Below are 18,951 nucleotides of genomic sequence, written 5' to 3'. Positions count from 1 at the left end.
CAGTAAAAATTATAAAGAATAGAATTTTTAAAGCATGGGCAGTATGACCCTATTTAAAATTTTTTTTAAATGTTTAATTTTTATTGTTATTTCATATTATCTATCAATTATCTTTCCATCTATCTGTATACTCATAGACAATTGCCTGAATATTTATGACATGGTTAATTTTTAAGTGCATGTGTATCTGTGTGTGCAGAGAGAGGGGACAATATAACTCACATAAAATAATAAGAGATCCTGAGTTGCCCACAAGGTCAAGGGAGGTGGAGTCATATGGCCAAAGGGGATGTTGGCTCTGTGTGGTTGGGACCTTTGGGAGCGCTCATGTCTGGCCAGGACCCCCTCTCACCCGCCAAAGAGCCAAGGGAACTGGGCAGGTACGAGTGGGGGTGGCCCCAGGACCCAAGGGCTCAACCACCAACTCCCCACAACATCCCAGGCTTTCCCCAGGACGTTCCTGTGCATGGAGTCAGGGCTTACAGGCAGGGAGGCGGGGAGAGTGGGGAGCAGGACTCAACCTGCGTGGGTCACCAGCTGGGCTTCCAGGAGAGCGAGGCGAGGCTAACCAGGTAAGAGACTGGATCTCCACGGGTCTCCACATGTCGGGTGTTTGGGCACTGCACAGGGACACCCCTATGGAGCTGTTTTCTGTACCCAAGACAAAACTGGGTTGCACAAAACCGGAAGTCACAATTCCACTGGCCAGTGCAGAAGTGGGTAGAAACCAGATCCTGGCGGGACGAGGAGTTGGTGAGGATGGCATATGGAAGCCAGCTTCTCCATGGAGAAAAATCCCCGACTATGGAAGGAAAGAGAAAAATTGAGCTTGGGCTAGAAAGATGTAGCACCTGAGGGACCATGTGTTTGTGTACAGGAAAGCCTGAGAAGGCTCACTGCCTGAAGGAGAACAACTTTCAAGGAGCGGGGCTAGAAATAGAAAGGGCTCCAGGTCGCTGAGCAGGTATGGGGGCCCAGAGCCCGCTGGAGAAGAGGGACCAGAGGAGGGAAGCTGGGAGAGCCACTTCCAAGTGGGTCTTCATGACCTCACAAAGCAGGCATCCTCAGCCCAGCATTCCTAAAGCTCCAAGGCAGTCCTGGTTAGGTCTCCTAGCAACTGGATGCAGGGGCCATGGCACTCCTAACAGCCCAGGGAGTGAAAAAAGTCTTCCAATTTCAGGTGAAGAGAACACATGACTTTTAAGAGAAACTGTGCTCCAACTGGCCTAAGAGGGAGGTGTGTCCTCCCAGGGACCCCTGGACAGCTCTCCTGTCCTGCGTGTCAGCACAGAGGCCCGAGACAGGCGGGTGTGTGCCCAGGGAATGTGTGTGCCAGGCCAAAGTTAGCCCAGTCTTTGGAACTGGAGGGCTATCTTCCAGGCCTGCGGTGACAGCCCTTGATGCAGCAGAGCCCGCATGGAAGGACAGAGGAGGAGGGCGTGGAGGCGCTGTGCCCGCCTACACTCCAGGGAGGGCCTGGGAGGCCCCTGCAGCTGGTCACAGGGGTGCCACCTTCACCAGAGCCCTCAGGCCCTGAGAGCCTGTCAGAATTGTAGGCCAATATGTGGAGGGAATATGTGTGTGGTTGTGGGTGTGGTGGGAGCTGGGGGGTCTGTGTCTTTAAGGCAGAGAAGGGGGCAGATTTCAACGGTTGCTCAGAATCGTTTCTGAGGCCAAAATGCATGAGCAATATGAACACCTGTAGACGGAGGAGAATCTAGCCTGCAGGGCCCGGGCCTCCAGTCCATCCACAGAGGCTCTGCTGTAGAACTCAGGCAAGACCACCCCAGGCCAGCGGTGTGCACAGGTCAGCCTCTGACCAGCAGTCTCGAGCTGACAGGGAGGCAGCAGGCAAGGCACCCCTGGCTGAGGCTTCCTTCCCTGGCCCAGGACGGGTGCTTGCATCATCTTTCCTGGATTTTCCAGCCAGCTGTCCTTTCAGATGCTGACTTAGGGGTCTACAGGGGCTGTGGGGGAGGAGAGAGGATCCCCAGGGGCTGAGACAGGCTCTGGGCCTCCCTCAAGTGCTGTCTACCATCCCTTCCCCACTCCCCTCCCCCCAGGGGAGCAACACTCTTGTGTTCACTGAATCCCCATTCATGCCACACCTTTTCTTGCCCCCTCCTTGAAAGGGACTTGATTCTCCTACATGTGTTGGTGATCTCTAAGAAACTTTCTAGAAAGGCCAGATGAACTCTCAAGTAAAACAAATTCTAACCTAAAGAAAGGAATAAAAGATACCTTAACCAGTCTTGAGCCCCTAGCTTCACCAAGCAAGATGCATTCCTTCTGCTAAAGCATTGCTTCATCAAGCTTCTTCTTGGCTAGTCATTTATACTTTAGTATGAATTTCATGGTCACATCAATATCTCTGGAGCAGTCTCAGAGGGAAGTCAAATTTTGTTTGAGGGAAGAGGATCATACTAATTCGGGACTTGAGGGCTGCTGGCGGGGTAGAAACCTGGAGCTGTAGCCGCTAGGATGAAAACTCCCAGAGGAAGGAGCAGGGCTAGAAAGGTGAGGGAAAGCTGTCCAGAAATGAAAGACTAATTCTGCCCTAGTGTACCCCTAGTCCTGGTCACTCTTCAGGATCCGGGGGCGCAGCATGGGCTCCCAGTGATGATGTTGTCCCGATTCCTCAGTCTCACCCTCCACCCCTCATATCACACCCTGCAGAAACCAGAAGGTCGGGAGCACCTGCGGAGACTGCTGAACTGGGAAGAGTTTGACGAGCTCAGGGACTCCCGCAGAAGCATCCTGCTGGACACCCTCTATGAAAGCATCATCTTTGCTGTGGGCAAAGGCTTCCCATGGCGGGAGGTGGCGCAGGTGGTCAAGTTCACGGAAGAGCTGCTCAAGGAAACCAAAGGTACAGGGCAGGCAGGGCAGGAGTCAGTGAGGCCTGGGGAGGGCTCACAGCCCTAGGGGCCCTTCAAAGAGCCTGAAGCTACTTGCTTTCTTTCCCTGGCATTTAGCCTCTTCATATGGTCCAAAACAGGGCCCTGTCCAGACTTTATGGAAAGTGGAACAAACAGAATGTCCTTGCTGAGTCTTGTTTCTGATCACCCTGGTGGGAACTCTTGCACCACGCCAAGCTATTCACAAAGCAACCAGGGGTGTTTGTTTTTCAGTCAGTCATTTACACTTTAGTATGAACTACATTATGTTTCCCTGGAGGCTCAGTGGTAAAGAATCCACCTGCCAATGCAAGAGGCATAAGAGACACAGGTTCGATCCTTGAGTTGGGAAGACCCCTGGAGAAGGAAGTTTCAAGCCAGTCCAGTATTCTTGCCTGGGAAATCCCATGGACAGAGGAGCCTGGTGGGCTACAGTCCATGGGGTTGCAGAGAGTCAGTTACAACTTAGCAAATAAACAACAGCAATGAACTTCATCATTAAACCTGTATCTCTAGGGCAGTGAGTTGAGAGTTAGGGTCCAAGAGAAGTCAATTTTTGTTTTAGAAAAGAGAGAAGGAATAATAATAATTCAGAAGTTTTGTTTTGGTCCTGCTTAACTTAAATGTGTCACTATTCTGCTTAAAATCCTTCACTGAATTTCCATTGTACTCCTGAGAGACTGCAAATTGTTCCCAGCATCCATTTTTGTTCTGCTGAATATCTTGGAGGAATCCTCTACAGATGTCAGCTTGCTGGCAGGGATGTGGGAACCAGAGTCGGGTTGTGGAAAGAGCATCTCTCCCACCCCTACCCTGTGTTGGGCTTCAGAAGAAGAGGGTAAGCCTCTCTCTCTGTGATCCACAGCACGAGGGGGTGTGGCCACAACTTCCCACTCCTTGTCTGAGATGCAGATTCATTCATTAAGCAGATACATGGAGCATCCCCTCCATGACCACCATTGTAGTAATACTCAACCAAGAATCATCAGTAGGTGCTAAAGTCAGTGGCTGAATGCTTGATGGGAAATGAGATATTTACACACTTCCTCAGAGTCTCCCCACAACGTCATTACTGATGGCAAAGGGGAAAAGAATACTTTTAGGGTGAGGGAGCCTGGGGGACACCTCCTTAATCAATGTTACATCAGTAAGAGGACACAGATTATCATGCCACCCAATGGGATGCAAAAGAAGCAGCCACCATCCTTCTGTGATGGTTCTAGCAGAGACTCAGAGCCTGACATCATCGAGAAAAACTTCCAATTAAGAGCACTACACAAAGGCCCTCTCCTGTAAGCTGCAAAGCACAGAGGGCACGAGAACCAAGGAAAGACAGAGGAACTGCTCCAAACTGAAAGACACTGAGGGAACGTGTCCACTAAACATGACAGGTGGACCCGATTTGGGTCCTTTCGCTGTACAGAATGTCAGTGGGACAACTGGAGAACCTTGGGTCAGGTCTGGTTATTGCACACTAGTGTTGTGTTGAGGGTGATTTCTGGACTCTGGTGGTTGTGATTGTGAATGTCCTTGTGGAGGAAATGCACACAAAAAGATCCTGGTTGATGGGGCATTAACTGGATCACTTGTTCTTTAAGTACTTCAGGAAATTTTTCTTTGTACTATTTTTTTCTAGCTTCATTGAGATATAATTGACATACAGTATTGTATAAGGTATGCAACATGGTTTGATGTATGTATATATTGTGAAATAATTAGCACAATAAGTTTAATGAACACCACCTCACCTAGTTTTTTTTTTGGGGGGGGGATGAGAATTTTTAAGGTCTACTCTCTTGGCAACTCTCAAATACACAATATGATATTGTTAATTATAGTCATCATGTTTTACATTATATCCTCAGGTGTTAATTATCTTATAACTGGAAGTTTGTACCTTTGGCCACCTTCACCTATTTCACCCATGCACCAACCCATGGCTTCTGGCAACCACCTGTCTTTACTATGTCCCTGATGAAGTTCAGGGTTGTTTTGATTCCACATGTAAGTGAAATCATACCATATTTGTCTTTCTCCGACTTTTCTCACTTGACACATAATGACTTCAAAGTTCATCATGTTGTTACAAATGCTATGATTTCCTTCTTTTATGGCTGAATAATAACTGTGGTGTTGGAGAAGACTCTTGAGAGTCCCTTGGACTGCAAGGAGATCCAACCAGTCCATTCTAAAGGAGATCAGTCCTGGGTGTTCTTTGGAAGGAATGATGTTAAAGCTGAAACTCCAGTACTTTGGCCAGCTCATGCGAAGAGTTGACTCATTGGAAAAGACTCTGATGCTGGGACGGATTGGGGGCAGGAGGAGAAGGGGACGACAGAGGATGAGATGGCTGGATGGTATCACCGACTTAATGGACTTGAGTCTGAGTGAACTCCGGGCGTTGGTGATGGACAGGGAGGCCTGGTGTGCTGCAATTCATGGGGTCGAAAAGAGTTGGACACCACTGAGCGACTGAACTGAACTGAACTGAATATTCCTTTATATATATGCATGCATTTATACACATGTATGCATATATGTGGAGAAGGAAATGGCAACCCACTCCAGTGTTCTTGCCTGGAGAATCCCAGGGATGGGGGAGCCTGGTGGGCTGCCGTCTATGGGATGATACAGACTAAAGTGACTTAACAACAACATCAACAATGCATATATGTATATATACACACATCTCTATAGTGTATATTCACATTTTCTTTATCCATTTGTCTGTCATTTGATACAGGGGGTTATTTCTGTATATTGGCTATTGTGAATAATGCCACAGTGAAATGTGTTAGTGTTAGTCACTCAATCATGTCCAACTCTTTGCTACCCCATGGACTGTAGCCCACCAGGTGATTCTGCAGAATTTTCCAGACAAGAACATTGGAGTGGGTAGTCATTCCCTTCTCCAGGGGATCTTCCTGATCCAGGAATCAAAACCAGGTCTCCTGCATTGCAAGCAGCTTCTTTACCATCTGAGCCACTAGGGAAGCCCACAGCCAACATGGGGGTCAGATATCTCTTCAAGAGTGATTTCATTTCCTTTGAACATGTACCCAGAAATGGGGCCACTGTATCATGTGGTAGCTTTATTTGTAATTTGTTGAGGAATAGATTCAAGGGATTAGATCTGATAGACAGAGTGCCTGAGAACTATGGACGGAGGTTGGTGACATTGTACAGGAGACAGGGATCAAGACCATCCCTAAGAAAAAGAAATGCAAAAAAAGCAAATGGTTGTCTGAGGAGGCCTTATAAATAGCTGTGAAAAGAAGAGAAGTGAAAAGCAAAGGAGAAAAGGAAAGATATACCCATTTGAATGCAGAGTTCCAAAGAATAACAAGGAGAGATAAGAAAGCTTTCCACAGTGATCAGTGCAAAGAAATAGAGGAAAACAATAGAATGGGAAAGACTAGAGATCTCTTCAAGAAAATTAGAGATACCAAGGGAATATTTCATGCAAAGATGGGCTCAATAAAGGACAGAAATGGTATGGACCTAACAGAAGCAGATGATATTAAGCAGAGGAGGCAAGAATACACAGAACTGTACAAAAAAGATCTTCACGACCCAGATAATCATGATGGTGTGATCAGTCACCTAGAGCCAGACATCCTGGAATGTGAAGTCAAGTGGGCCTTAGGAAGCATCACTACGAACAAAGCTAGAGGTGGTGATAGAATTCCAGCTGAGCTATTTCAAATCCTAAAAGATGATGCTGTGAAAGTGTTGCACTCAATATGCCAGCAAATTTGGAAAACTCAGCAGTGACCATAGGACTGGAAATGGTCAGTTCTCATCTCAACCCCAAAGAATGTACAAACTACCGCACATTGCCCTCATCTCACATGCTAGCAAAGTAATGCTTAAAATTCTCCAAGCCAGATTTCAAGAGTACATGAATCAAGAAATTCCAGGTGTTCAAGCTGGATTTAGAAAAGGCAGAGGAACCAGAGATCAAATTGCCAACATCCATTGGATCACTGAAAAAACAAGAGAGCTCCAGAAAAACATCTATTTCTGCTTTATTAACTATGCCAAAGCCTTTGACTGTGTAGATCACAACAAACTCTGGAAAATTCTTCAAGAGATGGGGATACCAGACCACCTGACCTGCCTCCTGAGAAATCTGTATGCAGGTCAAGAAGCAACAGTTAGAACTGGACATGGAACAATGGGCTGGTTCCAAATCAGGAAAGGAGTACGTCAAGGCTGTATATTGTCACCCTGCTTATTTAACTTCTATGCAGAGTACATCATGAGAAACACTGGGCTGGAGGAAGCTCATGCTGGAATCAAGATTGCCAGGAGAAATATCAATAACCTCAGATATGCAGATGACACCACCCTTATGGCAGAAATCGAAGAAGAAGAACTAAAGAGCCTCTTGATGAAAGTAAAAGAGGAGAGTAAAAAAGTTGGCTGAAAACTCAACATTCAGAAAACTAAGATCATGGCATCTGGTCCCATCACTTCATGGGAAACAGATGGGGAAACAGAGGAAACAGTGACAGACTTTATTTTTGGGGGCTCCAAAATCACTGCGGATGGTGACTGCAGCCATGAAATTAAAAGACACTTGCTCCTTGGAAGAAAAGTTATGACCAACCTAGACAGCATATTCAAAAGCAGAGACATTACTTTGCCAACAAAGGTCCATCTTGTCAAAGCTATGGTTTTTCCAGTAGTCATGTATGGATGTGAGAGTTGGACTATAAAGAAAGCTGACCACAAAAGAACTGACACTTTTGAATTGTGGTGTTGGAGAAGACTCTTGAGAGTTCCTTGGACTGCAAGGAGATCCAACCAGTCCATCCTAAAGGAAATCACTCCTGAATACTCATTGGAAGGACTGATGCTGAAGCTGAAACTCTAATACTTTGGCCACCTGATGTGAAGAACTGACTCATTTAAAAAGACCCTGATGCTGGAAATATTGAAGGTGGGAAGAGAAGGGGATGACAGAGGATGAGATGGTTGGATGGCATCACCAACTCAGTAGACATGAGTTTGAGTAAACTCCGGAAGTTAGTGATGGATAGGGAGGCCTGGCATGCTGGAGTCCATGGGATTGGAAAGAGTCGGACACGACTGAGCGACTGAACTGACTGGCTGATGAGCCTCTATACTATTTTTTGTAGTGACTGCAGCAATTTACAGTCCCACCAAAATTGCACAAGTGTGCCCTTTTATCTACATCCTCTCCAGGACTTGTTATTTCTAGTCTTTTTGATGATAACCATACTAAAAGGTATGAAATGAGACCTCACTGTGGTTTGGATTTGCATTCCCTTATGGTAGTTATGCTGAACAGCTTTTCATGTACCTGTTGGCCACCTGTATGTCTTCTTTGGGAAAAAGTATATTCAAGTACTTTCCGCATTTTTACTCGAGTAAAAATACTCAAGTACTTTATTTGAGTGTTTACTGTTGAGTTCTATGATTTCTCAACATATTTCGGGTCCTAACCCCTTATCAGGCATATGATTTGCAAATATTTTTTCCCGTCCTGTAGGTTGCTTTTATTTATTTAAATATTTATTATGATGATATTGGCTTTTTTTTTTCTTGGTGGATCTTAGTTCCCTAGCCAGGAATCAAACCCATGCCCCCTGCGCTGAAAGCACAGAGTCTCAACCACTGGACCACCAGGGAAGTCTCTTCAGGTGGCCCTTTTTATTTTGTTGATCATTTTTTTACCGTGCAAAAGCTTTCAGTTTGATGTAGTCCTCCTTGTTGGTTTTTGCTCTTGTTGCCTTTACTTGTGGTGTCTTACCCCAAAAATTATTTGTTAAGATTAATGTCAAGGAGCTTTCACCTGTTTTCTTCTAGGATATTTATGATTTCAGGTTGTACTATTTTTTAATAGACTTTGTTTTTTAGAGTAGTTTTATGTTCCCAGTGAAATAGAGGAGAATGTACAGAGATTCCCCACGGAAACCCTGCCTTCCCCCAACCCACACTCACAGCATTTCCCATTATCAACATCCCCCTCCAGAGAGGGTACATGTGTTCTAACTGATGAACCGACACTGATACGTGATTATCACTTCAAGTTCATACTTTACATTAATGTTCGTACCTGGTGTTATTTCTCCCAGCAATCTTGATTCCAGCTTGTGATTCCTCCAGCTCAGCGTTTCTCATGATGTACTCTGCATAGAAGTTAAATAAGCAGCGTGACAATATACAGCCTTGACATACTCCTTTCTTGTTTTGGAACCAGTCTGTTGTTCCATGTTCAGTTCTAACTGTTGCTTCCTGACCTGCATACAGGTTTCTCAAGAGGCAGGTCAGGTGGTCTGGTATTCCCATCTCTTTCAGATTTTTCCACAGTTTATTTATTTATTTATTTATAATTTTATTTTATTTAACTTTACAATATTGTATTGGTTTTGCCATATATCACAATGAATCTGCCACAGGTATACATGTGTTCCCCATCCTGAACCCTCCTCCCTCCTCCCTGCCCGTACCATCCCTCTGGGTCGTCCCAGTGCACCAGCCCCAAGCATCCAGTATCGTGCATCGAACCTTGACTGGCGATTCGTTTCATATATGATATTATACATATTTCAATGCCATTCTCCCAAATCATCCCACCCTCTCCCTCTCCCACAGAGTCCAAAAGACTGTTCTATACATCAGTGTCTCTTTTGCTGTCTCGTATACAGGGTTATTGTTACCATCTTTCTAAATTCCATATATATGCGTTAGTATACTGTATTGGTGTTTTTCTTTCTGGCTTACTTCACTCTGTATAATAGGCTCCAGTTTCATCCACCTCATTAGAACTGATTCAAATGTATTCTTTTTAATGGCTGAGTAATACTCCATTGTGTATATGTACCACTGCTTTCTTATCCATTCATCTGCTGATGGACATCTAGGTTGCTTCCATGTCCTGGCTATTATAAACAGTGCTGCGATGAACATTGGGGTACACGTGTCTCTTTCCCTTCTGGTTTCCTCAGTGTGTATGCCCAGCAGTGGGATTGCTGGGTCATAAGGCAGTTCTATGTCCAGTTTTTTAAGGAATCTCCACACTGTTCTCCATAGTGGCTGTACTAGTTTGCATTCCCACCAACAGTGTAAGAGGGTTCCCTTTTCTCCACACCCTCTCCATCATTTATTGCTTGTAGACTTTTGGATCGCAGCCATTCTGACTGGCGTGAAATGGTACCTCATAGTGGTTTTGATTTGCATTTCTCTGATAATGAGTGATGTTGAGCATCTTTTCATGTGTTTGTTAGCCATCTGTGTGTCTTCTTTGGAGAAATGTCTGTTTAGTTCTTTGGCCCATTTTTGATTGGGTCATTTATTTTTCTGGAATTGAGGTGTAGGAGTTGCTTGTATATTTTTGAGATTAGTTGTTTGTCATTTGCTTCATTTGCTATTATTTTCTCCCATTCTGAAGGCTATCTTTTCACCTTGCTTATAGTTTCCTTTGTTGTGCAGAAGCTTATAAGTTTAATTAGGTTCCATTTGTTTATTTTTGCTTTTATTTCCAATATTCTGGGTGGTGGGTCATAGAGGATCCTGCTGTGATGTATGTCGGAGAGTGTTTTGCCTATGTTCTCCTCTAGGAGTTTTATAGTTTCTGGTCTTATGTTTAGATCTTTAATCCATTTTGAGTTTATTTTTGTGTATGGTGTTAGAAAGTGCTCTAGTTTCATTCTTTTGCAAGTGGTTGACCAGTTTTCCCAGCACCACTTGTTAAAGAGATTGTCTTTAATCCATCGTATATTCTTGCCTCCTTTGTCAACCATAAGGTGTCCATATGTGCGTGGATTTATCTCTGGGCTTTCTATTTTGTTCCATTGATCTATATTTCTGTCTTTGTGCCAGTACCATACTGTCTTGATGACTGTGGCTTTGTAGTAGAGCCTGAAGTCAGGCAGGTTGAGAATTTTCCACAGTTTATTGTGGATCACACAGTCAAAGGCTTTGACATAGTCAATAAAGCATAAATAGATGTTTTTCTGGAACTCTCTTACTTTTTCAGTGATCCATCGGATATTGGCAACTTTATCTCTGGTTCCTCTGCCTTTTCTAAAACCAGCTTGAACATCTGGAAGTTCATGGTTCACGCATTGCTGAAGCCTGGCTTGGAGAATTTCAAGCATTGCTTTACTAACGTGTGAGATGAGTGCAATTGTGCGGTAGTTTGAGCATTCTTTGGCATTGCCTTGCTTTGGGATTGGAATGAAAACTGACATTTTTCAGTCCTGTGGCCACTGGTGAGTTTTCCAAATTTGCTGGCATATTGAGTGCAGCACTTTCACAGCATCATCTTTCAGGATTTGATGAAATTCAGATATGCAGATGACACCACCCTTATGGCAGAAAGTTAAGAACAACTAAAGAGCCTCTTGATGAAAGTGAAAGAGGACAGTGAAAAGTTGGCTTAAAGCTCAACATTCAGAAAACGAAGATCATGGCATCTGGTCCCATCACTTCATGGCAGATAGATGGGGAAAGAGTAGAAATAGTGGCTGACTTTATTTTTCTGGGCTCTAAAATCACTGCAGATGGTGATTGCAGCAATGAAATTAAAAGATGCATACTCCTCGGAAGGAAAGTTATGACCAATCTAGACAGCATATTAAAAAGCAGAGACATTACTTTGCCAACAAAGGTCTGTCTAGTCAAGGCTATGGTTTTTTCAGTGGTCATGTATGGATGTGAGAGTTGGACTATAAAGAAAGCTGAGCCCCGAAGAATGATGCTTTTGAATTGTAGTATTGGAGAAGACTCTTAAGAGTCCCTTGGACTGCAAGGAGATCCAACCAGTCCATCCTACATGAGATCAGTCCTGGGTGTTCATTGGAAGGACTGATGTTGAAGCTGAAACTCCAGTAATTTGGCTACCTGATGCAAAGAACTGACTCATTTGAGAAGACCCTGATGCTGGAAAGATTGAACGCGGGATGAAAAGAGGATGACAGAGGATGAGATGGTTGGATGGCATCACCACCTCGATGGACATGGGTTTGGGTGGACTCCAGGAGTTAGTGATGGACAGGGAGGCCTGGCGTGCTGCGGTTCATAGGGTCACAAAGAGTCGGACACGACTGAGCAACTGAATTGAGCTGAACTGGTGTTATGCGTTCTTGGGTTTTGACAAATGTGTTGTGGCATGTATCCATCATTACAGTATCACAGAGAATGCTTTCACTACCCTAGGAATTCTCCAAGTCCAATCTAATCCTCCTTCCCTGCCCCTCAACCAGTAGAAAGTAGATGTTTCCACTGCCTCTGTAGTTTTTGCCTTTTGTCATATAGTTGGAATCCTATAGTCTGTCACCTTTTCAGATTGACTACTTCCACAAGTAATATGCATTTTAGTTTCCTCCATGTCTTTACATGGCCGGATAGTTTATTTAAGGACTGAATAATATTCCATTGTCTGGATGTATCACAGCTGATGTGTCCATTCACCTACTGAAGGATGTCTTGCACCTCAGCATCCAGTCTTAGCCACTTTTCACCGCCTCCTTGTCCACCACCCTTCCTAACCTATCTCCGTCTCTCAACCAGTTCACGGCTTTCACATCGTGCATCCGTTCACCAAACCGCTCCGTGATTCTTTTCAGACACAAATAAAATCCCATCACTCCTCTACTTCAAGCCACTCAGTGTTCCTATTGTATATCTTATGTGCACTTGCATCAGCCCTTCCTTTTTATTTCTGGGGTTGTCAGGTGGGCACCCTTCCATGCCTGTCCTTCAGGCCAGCATTCCAACCCAGTGATCAGAGCCCAAAGGCTGAAGCAAGACTTGCAGTGCTCAGGGGCTGGTTTCCAGGATCCTTAGGAAATTTCATCCCGTCGCAGACAACCCCCTGCCCTTTGGAGCCTTCCTGGCATCCCTCTGGATCCCACTCCCCGCTGCTCACAGCGATGCCTGGGTACCAGGTTCAGCCTTGTGGTTTGAGCTCTGCCATGGCTCAAGGCCAGAACAAACACTGACGAGCAGGAGAAGAATGTCAGCCCCAAGCAGGTGGGAACTTGGGCTCTTTCAAGTTTCCATCAGAGCCTTCCACAGGCTGAGCCCTTGAGAAACAGTCGACGATGATGCAAACTCAACTTCAAACTGAGGAGATTAGATCGCTCTGGCACTTTCAGTATTTCTGGCTATTGCATACCTTGCCAATACACGGTCTATGTCTCTATCTACATATCTATGTCTCTAGACTCCTAAACCTCAGAGTTACCAGGAGACTTGTGATCAGAAAACTGAATTCCCTCTACTGAAGGGACTCCCCCTCAACAAGCCAGCAAGGCTCTCCTAGCTTCTGATGGCACTGTAAGCAACAGGGAGCTCCCTCCTTCTGAGGAAGTTCATTCCCTTGTACAGTCACTCTCATTATTTGAAATTCCTCCTCATATCTAGTTACACCCTCCTCTGACACCTTCTATTCATACTCACATGCCCAAAGCCTGTCCTCTAGAAGCAGTGGGTGGGCCCTGCAAATACTCAGTGGGCTTCATACACTCTGATCATCATGTCTTCACACGTCGACTGGACAACCCAAGTGCACTTAATCATTCTTACCATGATGTCGTTTCCATAGACCCCTCCACCGCATGGGCGTCCCTAGTAGCTCAGACGGTAAAGAATCTTCCTGCAATGCAGGAGACCTGGGTTTGATCCGTGTGTCAGGAATATCTCCTGGAGAAGGGAATGGCTACCCACTCTAGTATTCTTACCTGGAGAATTCCATGGACAGAGGAGCCTGGCGGACTACAGTCCATGGGGTCACAAAGAGTTGGACAGGACTGAGTGACTAACACTTTCACTTTCCTTCCTCTACCCCACCTCTTCATCCTGCCCCCTCTCTTACTGCCCTTCTCTGAGCACCCTTGTGTTTGTTAATGTCATTCTCAAACTATGGCGTCCGGATCCCAACACAATACCACCTGCGATTTGACGGATGCAGTGATGAGGGATTTTATCATCACCCTTATGCTGGTGGTGATGCTCCTGCTTCTATAGCTTATGGGCACATTTCCTTGGTCAGCATCAATGTCACAGTCATATTGGGCAGGCAGTGCACCTCCCATAGTGGTGTTCCCCATCCTGCCCTTGCACTTGGCGATATGAAATACACATGCAGTACTTTACAATCATCCCCACTGATTCCATTTGTCACTGTTGACCCGTCTTTTCCTCCTTCTGGCAGCTTTTAAATCTTGATCCTGGGACATCCAGCTTACTAGATCTTCCTCTTACTTTTAAATCCACTCCAAGTTTGTGAAACTTGGTTGTTATAAATATCAAGTAGAAACAAGCTCTTGGGAGGGCTCCCAGTGCCTGAAATTGGACTCAGTGAAGCTATAATTCATCTGGAGGCTCCAAGCCCAGACGGAAGACTCAAATCCTAGTTCAGTCCCTTGTAGGACGTGTAGTCCTAGGCAGCCACACCACCACTGAGCCTCTGATTACACATCAAAAGGAAAAAAAAAAAGCATTCAATTGGTAGGATTGAGGTTATGAAGATGAAGCCTACAGCATGGCTCTGGTGCATGGAGGAGCTCAGTGAGGACTGGCTCTTATTTTCAGGAGGGACCACAGGGACAAAGACCCAGAGACTCGAGGTGGGTGATGTGATTCTGAGATGGCCTGATCAAGCGTGGCCAGGCATGCTTCATGCAGAACCTGCTTCTCATCAGCCTCCAAACATATCGAAGTCATCAGCCATTTCTCAGGATCAGCAGAGATGGCCCTGAGACCCTTTCTCCTCAGATGCATCAGAGGAAAGGGGGCAGGACAATGGGCAGAGGACCTAGAGGTAAAGCAAATGGCAGACTCACCCCTGAAGTGGGGGTGCAAGGAAGGAGGCAGAAAAGACAGTCCCGGGTAACTGACCCGCCATGAGTGCCGACTTTGGCTTGCTCTGGGCTTGGAGGGTGCAGACAGTGGGGTGCAGCAGGGAACCCCACAGGTGGGAGCCACCCTAGAACTCTGCCTCCTGAGCTGGGCCCTTGCACTCGAGCCCTGCCATGGCGCCAACCAGATGATATCTGCCACTCCAGAAGGCAGCCAGGCCAGCCCAGACATCGGGCTATGTCCGTACTGCCTCCCAGAACCCCAACCCCAGGACACTCAAGGGCATGAACAGGTGCCTCAATCCTCAGAAGCAGGGAGTGCCTTCCACCCCAGGGCACTCCTTCTCACTCTGCATCAGCTCCAGGCCCAGGCTGGGCTGGGCCAAAGGCCACGCAGCAGAACCAGGAGGCACCGAACTCTTCAGTCCGTAGACCAGGGTTCAAGTCCATCTCCAGCATGTATTACTGTGCAACCTTGAAAACATCACTTTACCTCTCTGGGCCTGCAGTTCCTAATCTCTAAAATGAGGGCCATAAGAGTTCCCACACACAGTGGGGTTGGAAAAAGACACAGGCCTGCAGAGGATGATAGCGTGACAGACAGGAAGTGCTTGGCAAAGGTCAGCCCCCCAACCAGGCATGGAGGTGAAGTGGGTCACACAGCAGAGACTGGTGGTCCGGGACCAGAGGCTGCTGCACGCTTCCCCCGCTCCCCACCTGAGAGTGGGGCTTTCGCTGTCTGGCCCATTTCTTGTCTCCTCCTTCCCCGCAGTTAGGGCTGCAGCTGGGTTCAAGTCAGGGGCCGGGGGAAGGGAGGTCCAGACTGGCCTGTGAGGCAGCTGCCTTGCCCTCGGCACACAGGTAAGGAGACCCCAGTGCTCACCACTCATTCCCCTTGTTAGGGGACCCAGGCCATGAGAGGCAGGCAGGTCAGATTCCAGATGAGCTGTGGTCCTTCTGACCTCATGCCTCATCTCATCTCCTGTCTGCCTCCTGCCCCCAGGCCTGGCCCACCCATCACAGGTTGTGGTGTGCGAGATGCCAACAGCCAGGGTTCCCACTGGCTATCAACTCACCTTCAAGCTTCTGTTTCGGCTAAAGTCCACACTGGGCTGTCACTTTTCTTGGAAGGTAGCTTCTCTGAGGGTGATTTTTTTGTTTGTTTTTGTTTAGTTAATCTGGGGCTGTGGTGGTTGAGTTCTGTTTGCAGACAAGGTAACAAAGTTGGCTGGCAGCCTCTAAGGAGGGTCATGTTTGCACAACAGTGATTCAGAGCTCCGCCAGGCTGGCCGCCAGCTCAGCTTATCTCCAGGCCCAATCGGGCCCCAGAACTGAGAGGGAAAGGGTGGCCCTTTATTCAAAAGCAGAAGCTGATTCCGCTTCGGCAAACGGCTCATCGGCATGTTCGGGTCTCAGCTCCAAGCCAGAAGAAAGAGTCCTTGTCTTGGCCCCTCCTCTACCAGGCTCCGGGAAGCCCCGGGCAGATCCTATCCTGCCGCGTCCTTGGGGCCCAGGGTGAAGTCACCACTCTCAGCGCAGAGGGACAGAAGCCTGCCAGCTCCGGCCCGGTGGGAGGAAACCGCAGGAAGTGGCAAATTTTGCACACCCTACCTCAGCTCCGGGAGAGGAGAGGGGAGAGATACTGGGGCATTTGGGGACCTCAGGGAGCTGCAGAGATTCAGAGTGCCGGGGAGACCCCAAGCTTCCTATCTCCAGTGGGCCCATGGCAGCAGGAGAGGGGGAGCAGGGAGCAGCCTCCTCTGACTCAGGCTTCGCTCAGCGGGGAACTGAGGGCTGGAGGCACCCAAGCTCACCCGGGACCTGGGAACACCTGCCCACCATCACTGGAACCACTTTGCAGCTTCCACCTCTTGTCATCATCAACATCTGGCAAGCACCGGCCTCCTCTGGGGCTCCGTGTGCACATCTGGGCTGGGGAACACCTCTTTCCTGCTGACCTGGCCCCCAAATCATGAGTCTGGGAGGCAGTGGGCCTTGATGACCAGTCAGTGGAGGCAAGAGGTGATCAGGCAAGGGTCCAGTGAACTGCGTCACAGCCCTGGCATCTGTGGTCCCACCCACAGCCACACCTGACTCTCCAGGAAATGTTATCCAGGCAGCTGTAGGGTGGAAGGGGGCTGGCGGGAGGCAATGACTCCCCCAAGCTCCCTGCACGAATGCTCCCTCCCAGCGCACTCACAGCCATGCCTAGAAGCCACCCCGCCAGCCCCTGAGCATCCGCCCACATGGGGGAGCCTCCAGTGACTCAGGACCAGCGCCGCAGAGAGCAGATGCCCTCTGCCTTCCTGAGAGCCTGTCTGTCTAGCAGCTTTCTCCTGGGCAGCCAGACCACCACACCCCTCGGACTAAACTCTTGGAGACAACTTTGCTGATGGAGGATGGAAGTTCCCACAGAGGGCACTAATTGAGATCTTAGGAGACCATCTCTTGGGGCAAAGAGGCAACTCTTTTTTTAAAAAACTTTTTATTTTCTATTGGCATATAGTCGATTAACAACGTTGTGACAGTTTCAGGTGTACAGGGATGGAACTCAGACATACATACACATGTATCCTTTCTCCCCCAAACCCCCTCCCATCCAGGCTGCCACATAATGTTGAGCAGAGTTCCCTGGGCTGTACATTAAGTTCTTGTTGGTTATCCATTTTAAATACAGCAGTGTGTACATGTCCATCTCAAACTTCCTATCAAAGGGGCAACTCTTATCCCAGAGATCTTCCCCTGAGTGTATTCGTTTGCTCTGGCTGCTATAACAAAGTTCCCCAGACTGGGCAGCTTCAACGACAAAAGTTAATTTTCTCTAGTTCTGGAGGTTGGAAGTCCAAGATCAAGGTGTGAGCAAGATTGCATTCTTCCAAGGCCTCTCAGGCTTTGCAGATGGGCATCTCCTCACTATACACCACATGCGGCCTCTCTTGTGTGTGTGTGTGCCCTAATCTCTTCTTATAAACACATCAGTCATAGCCGATTAGGGCCACCCTCATGACCTCATTTAAACTTAATTACCTTTGTAAAGACCCTGTCTCCAAGTATAGTCATATTCTGGGATCCTGGGGGTGAGGACTTCCACGAATGACTAGGGGCGGGGGGACACTGAGTTAATACAGCCCATGATGCTGAGAGAGGTCGCAGACCACCAGGTGGGGCTGAACCAGTCAGCCAGCCAGAAATCAAGGTGCCGCTGGAACATTTCCTGAGAGGCTGCACCTGCTGCAGAGGAAGGTACAGAAATCTCAGCATTTTCACATGTAGCGTCTGTAAGCCTCACTGTGACCTTGTCATAGACATTATTTGTTTCAATTGGAGTATAATTGCTTTACAGTGTTGTCTTAGCTTCTGCTGTATAATGAAGTGAATAAGCTATATATACATATATCCCCTCCTTCTTGAACCTTCCACCCACCCACCCCCTAGGTCATCATAGAGCACCGAGCTGAGCTCCCTGTGCTCTGCAGCAGCTTCCCACTAGCTATATGTTTTACACGTGGTAGTGTCTATAGTAAATCCTAATCTCCTTATTCATCCCACCCTACCTTTCCCCATCCTAAATCCACACGTCTAGTCTCTACGTCTGTGTCTCTATTCATGGCCTGCAAAAAGGTTCACCTGTACCGGTTTTCAGATTCCACATATGTGCATTAATGTACGATATTTGTTTTTCTCTTTCTGACTTACTTTACTCTGTGTGACAGTCTCTAGGTCCATCCATGTCTCTACAAATGACCCAATTGCATCCCTTTCTATGGCTGAGTAGTATGCCATTATATATATGTACTGCATTTTCTTTATCCATTCACCTGTCAGTGGGCATTTAGGTTGCCCCCATGACTTGGCTGTTGTAAATAGTGCTATAATGAACACTGGGGTGCGTGTGTCTTTTTGAATCATGGCTTTCTCGGGGTATATGTCCAGGAGTGAGACTGCACCCCCAGCATCAGCTGATGTGTTCTGGCATGGATGTGCTCCCTGTGTGGGGTGGGGGGTGGTACTAGTGTCCTTGGGACCAGACTTCTGGCCCTTTGGAATGATCCCCTCCCCTACCTCTAACTTCCCATGTCTTTCCTTGGTTGGTTGGACATTTTGGTCAGTCTCTGAGTCCCCCACTGGCAGAGGGGACAAAGAATGGTATGAAGTCACCAAATATTAGTCTTGGTACAGTGCCCTGTCCCTGAGACAGTGAGATTACGTGGTCATTTTCA

General features: G+C 47.2%; 1 protein-coding gene across 1 annotated transcript in view; it reads left to right on the top strand.

The window, feature by feature from the left end:
- The first annotated feature begins 1,097 nt into the window (after nucleotides 1-1,097).
- C3H8orf74 (chromosome 3 C8orf74 homolog) overlaps nucleotides 1,098-18,951 on the top strand; it is a 30,930-nt gene continuing 13,076 nt past the window's right edge. The window contains exons 1-2 of the mRNA XM_006064316.3: nucleotides 1,098-1,180; nucleotides 2,677-2,869. Of these exons, the coding sequence (XP_006064378.2) occupies nucleotides 1,133-1,180; nucleotides 2,677-2,869 (241 nt within the window). The 5' untranslated portion in view covers nucleotides 1,098-1,132. The remainder of the gene's footprint in view (nucleotides 1,181-2,676; nucleotides 2,870-18,951) is intronic.

The sequence above is a fragment of the Bubalus bubalis genome, chromosome 3 (assembly GCF_019923935.1).
Source record: "Bubalus bubalis isolate 160015118507 breed Murrah chromosome 3, NDDB_SH_1, whole genome shotgun sequence".
NCBI lineage: Eukaryota > Metazoa > Chordata > Mammalia > Artiodactyla > Bovidae > Bubalus > Bubalus bubalis.
Note: the sequence above shows the minus strand (reverse complement) of the source record. Positions and strands in the feature narration are given on the sequence as shown.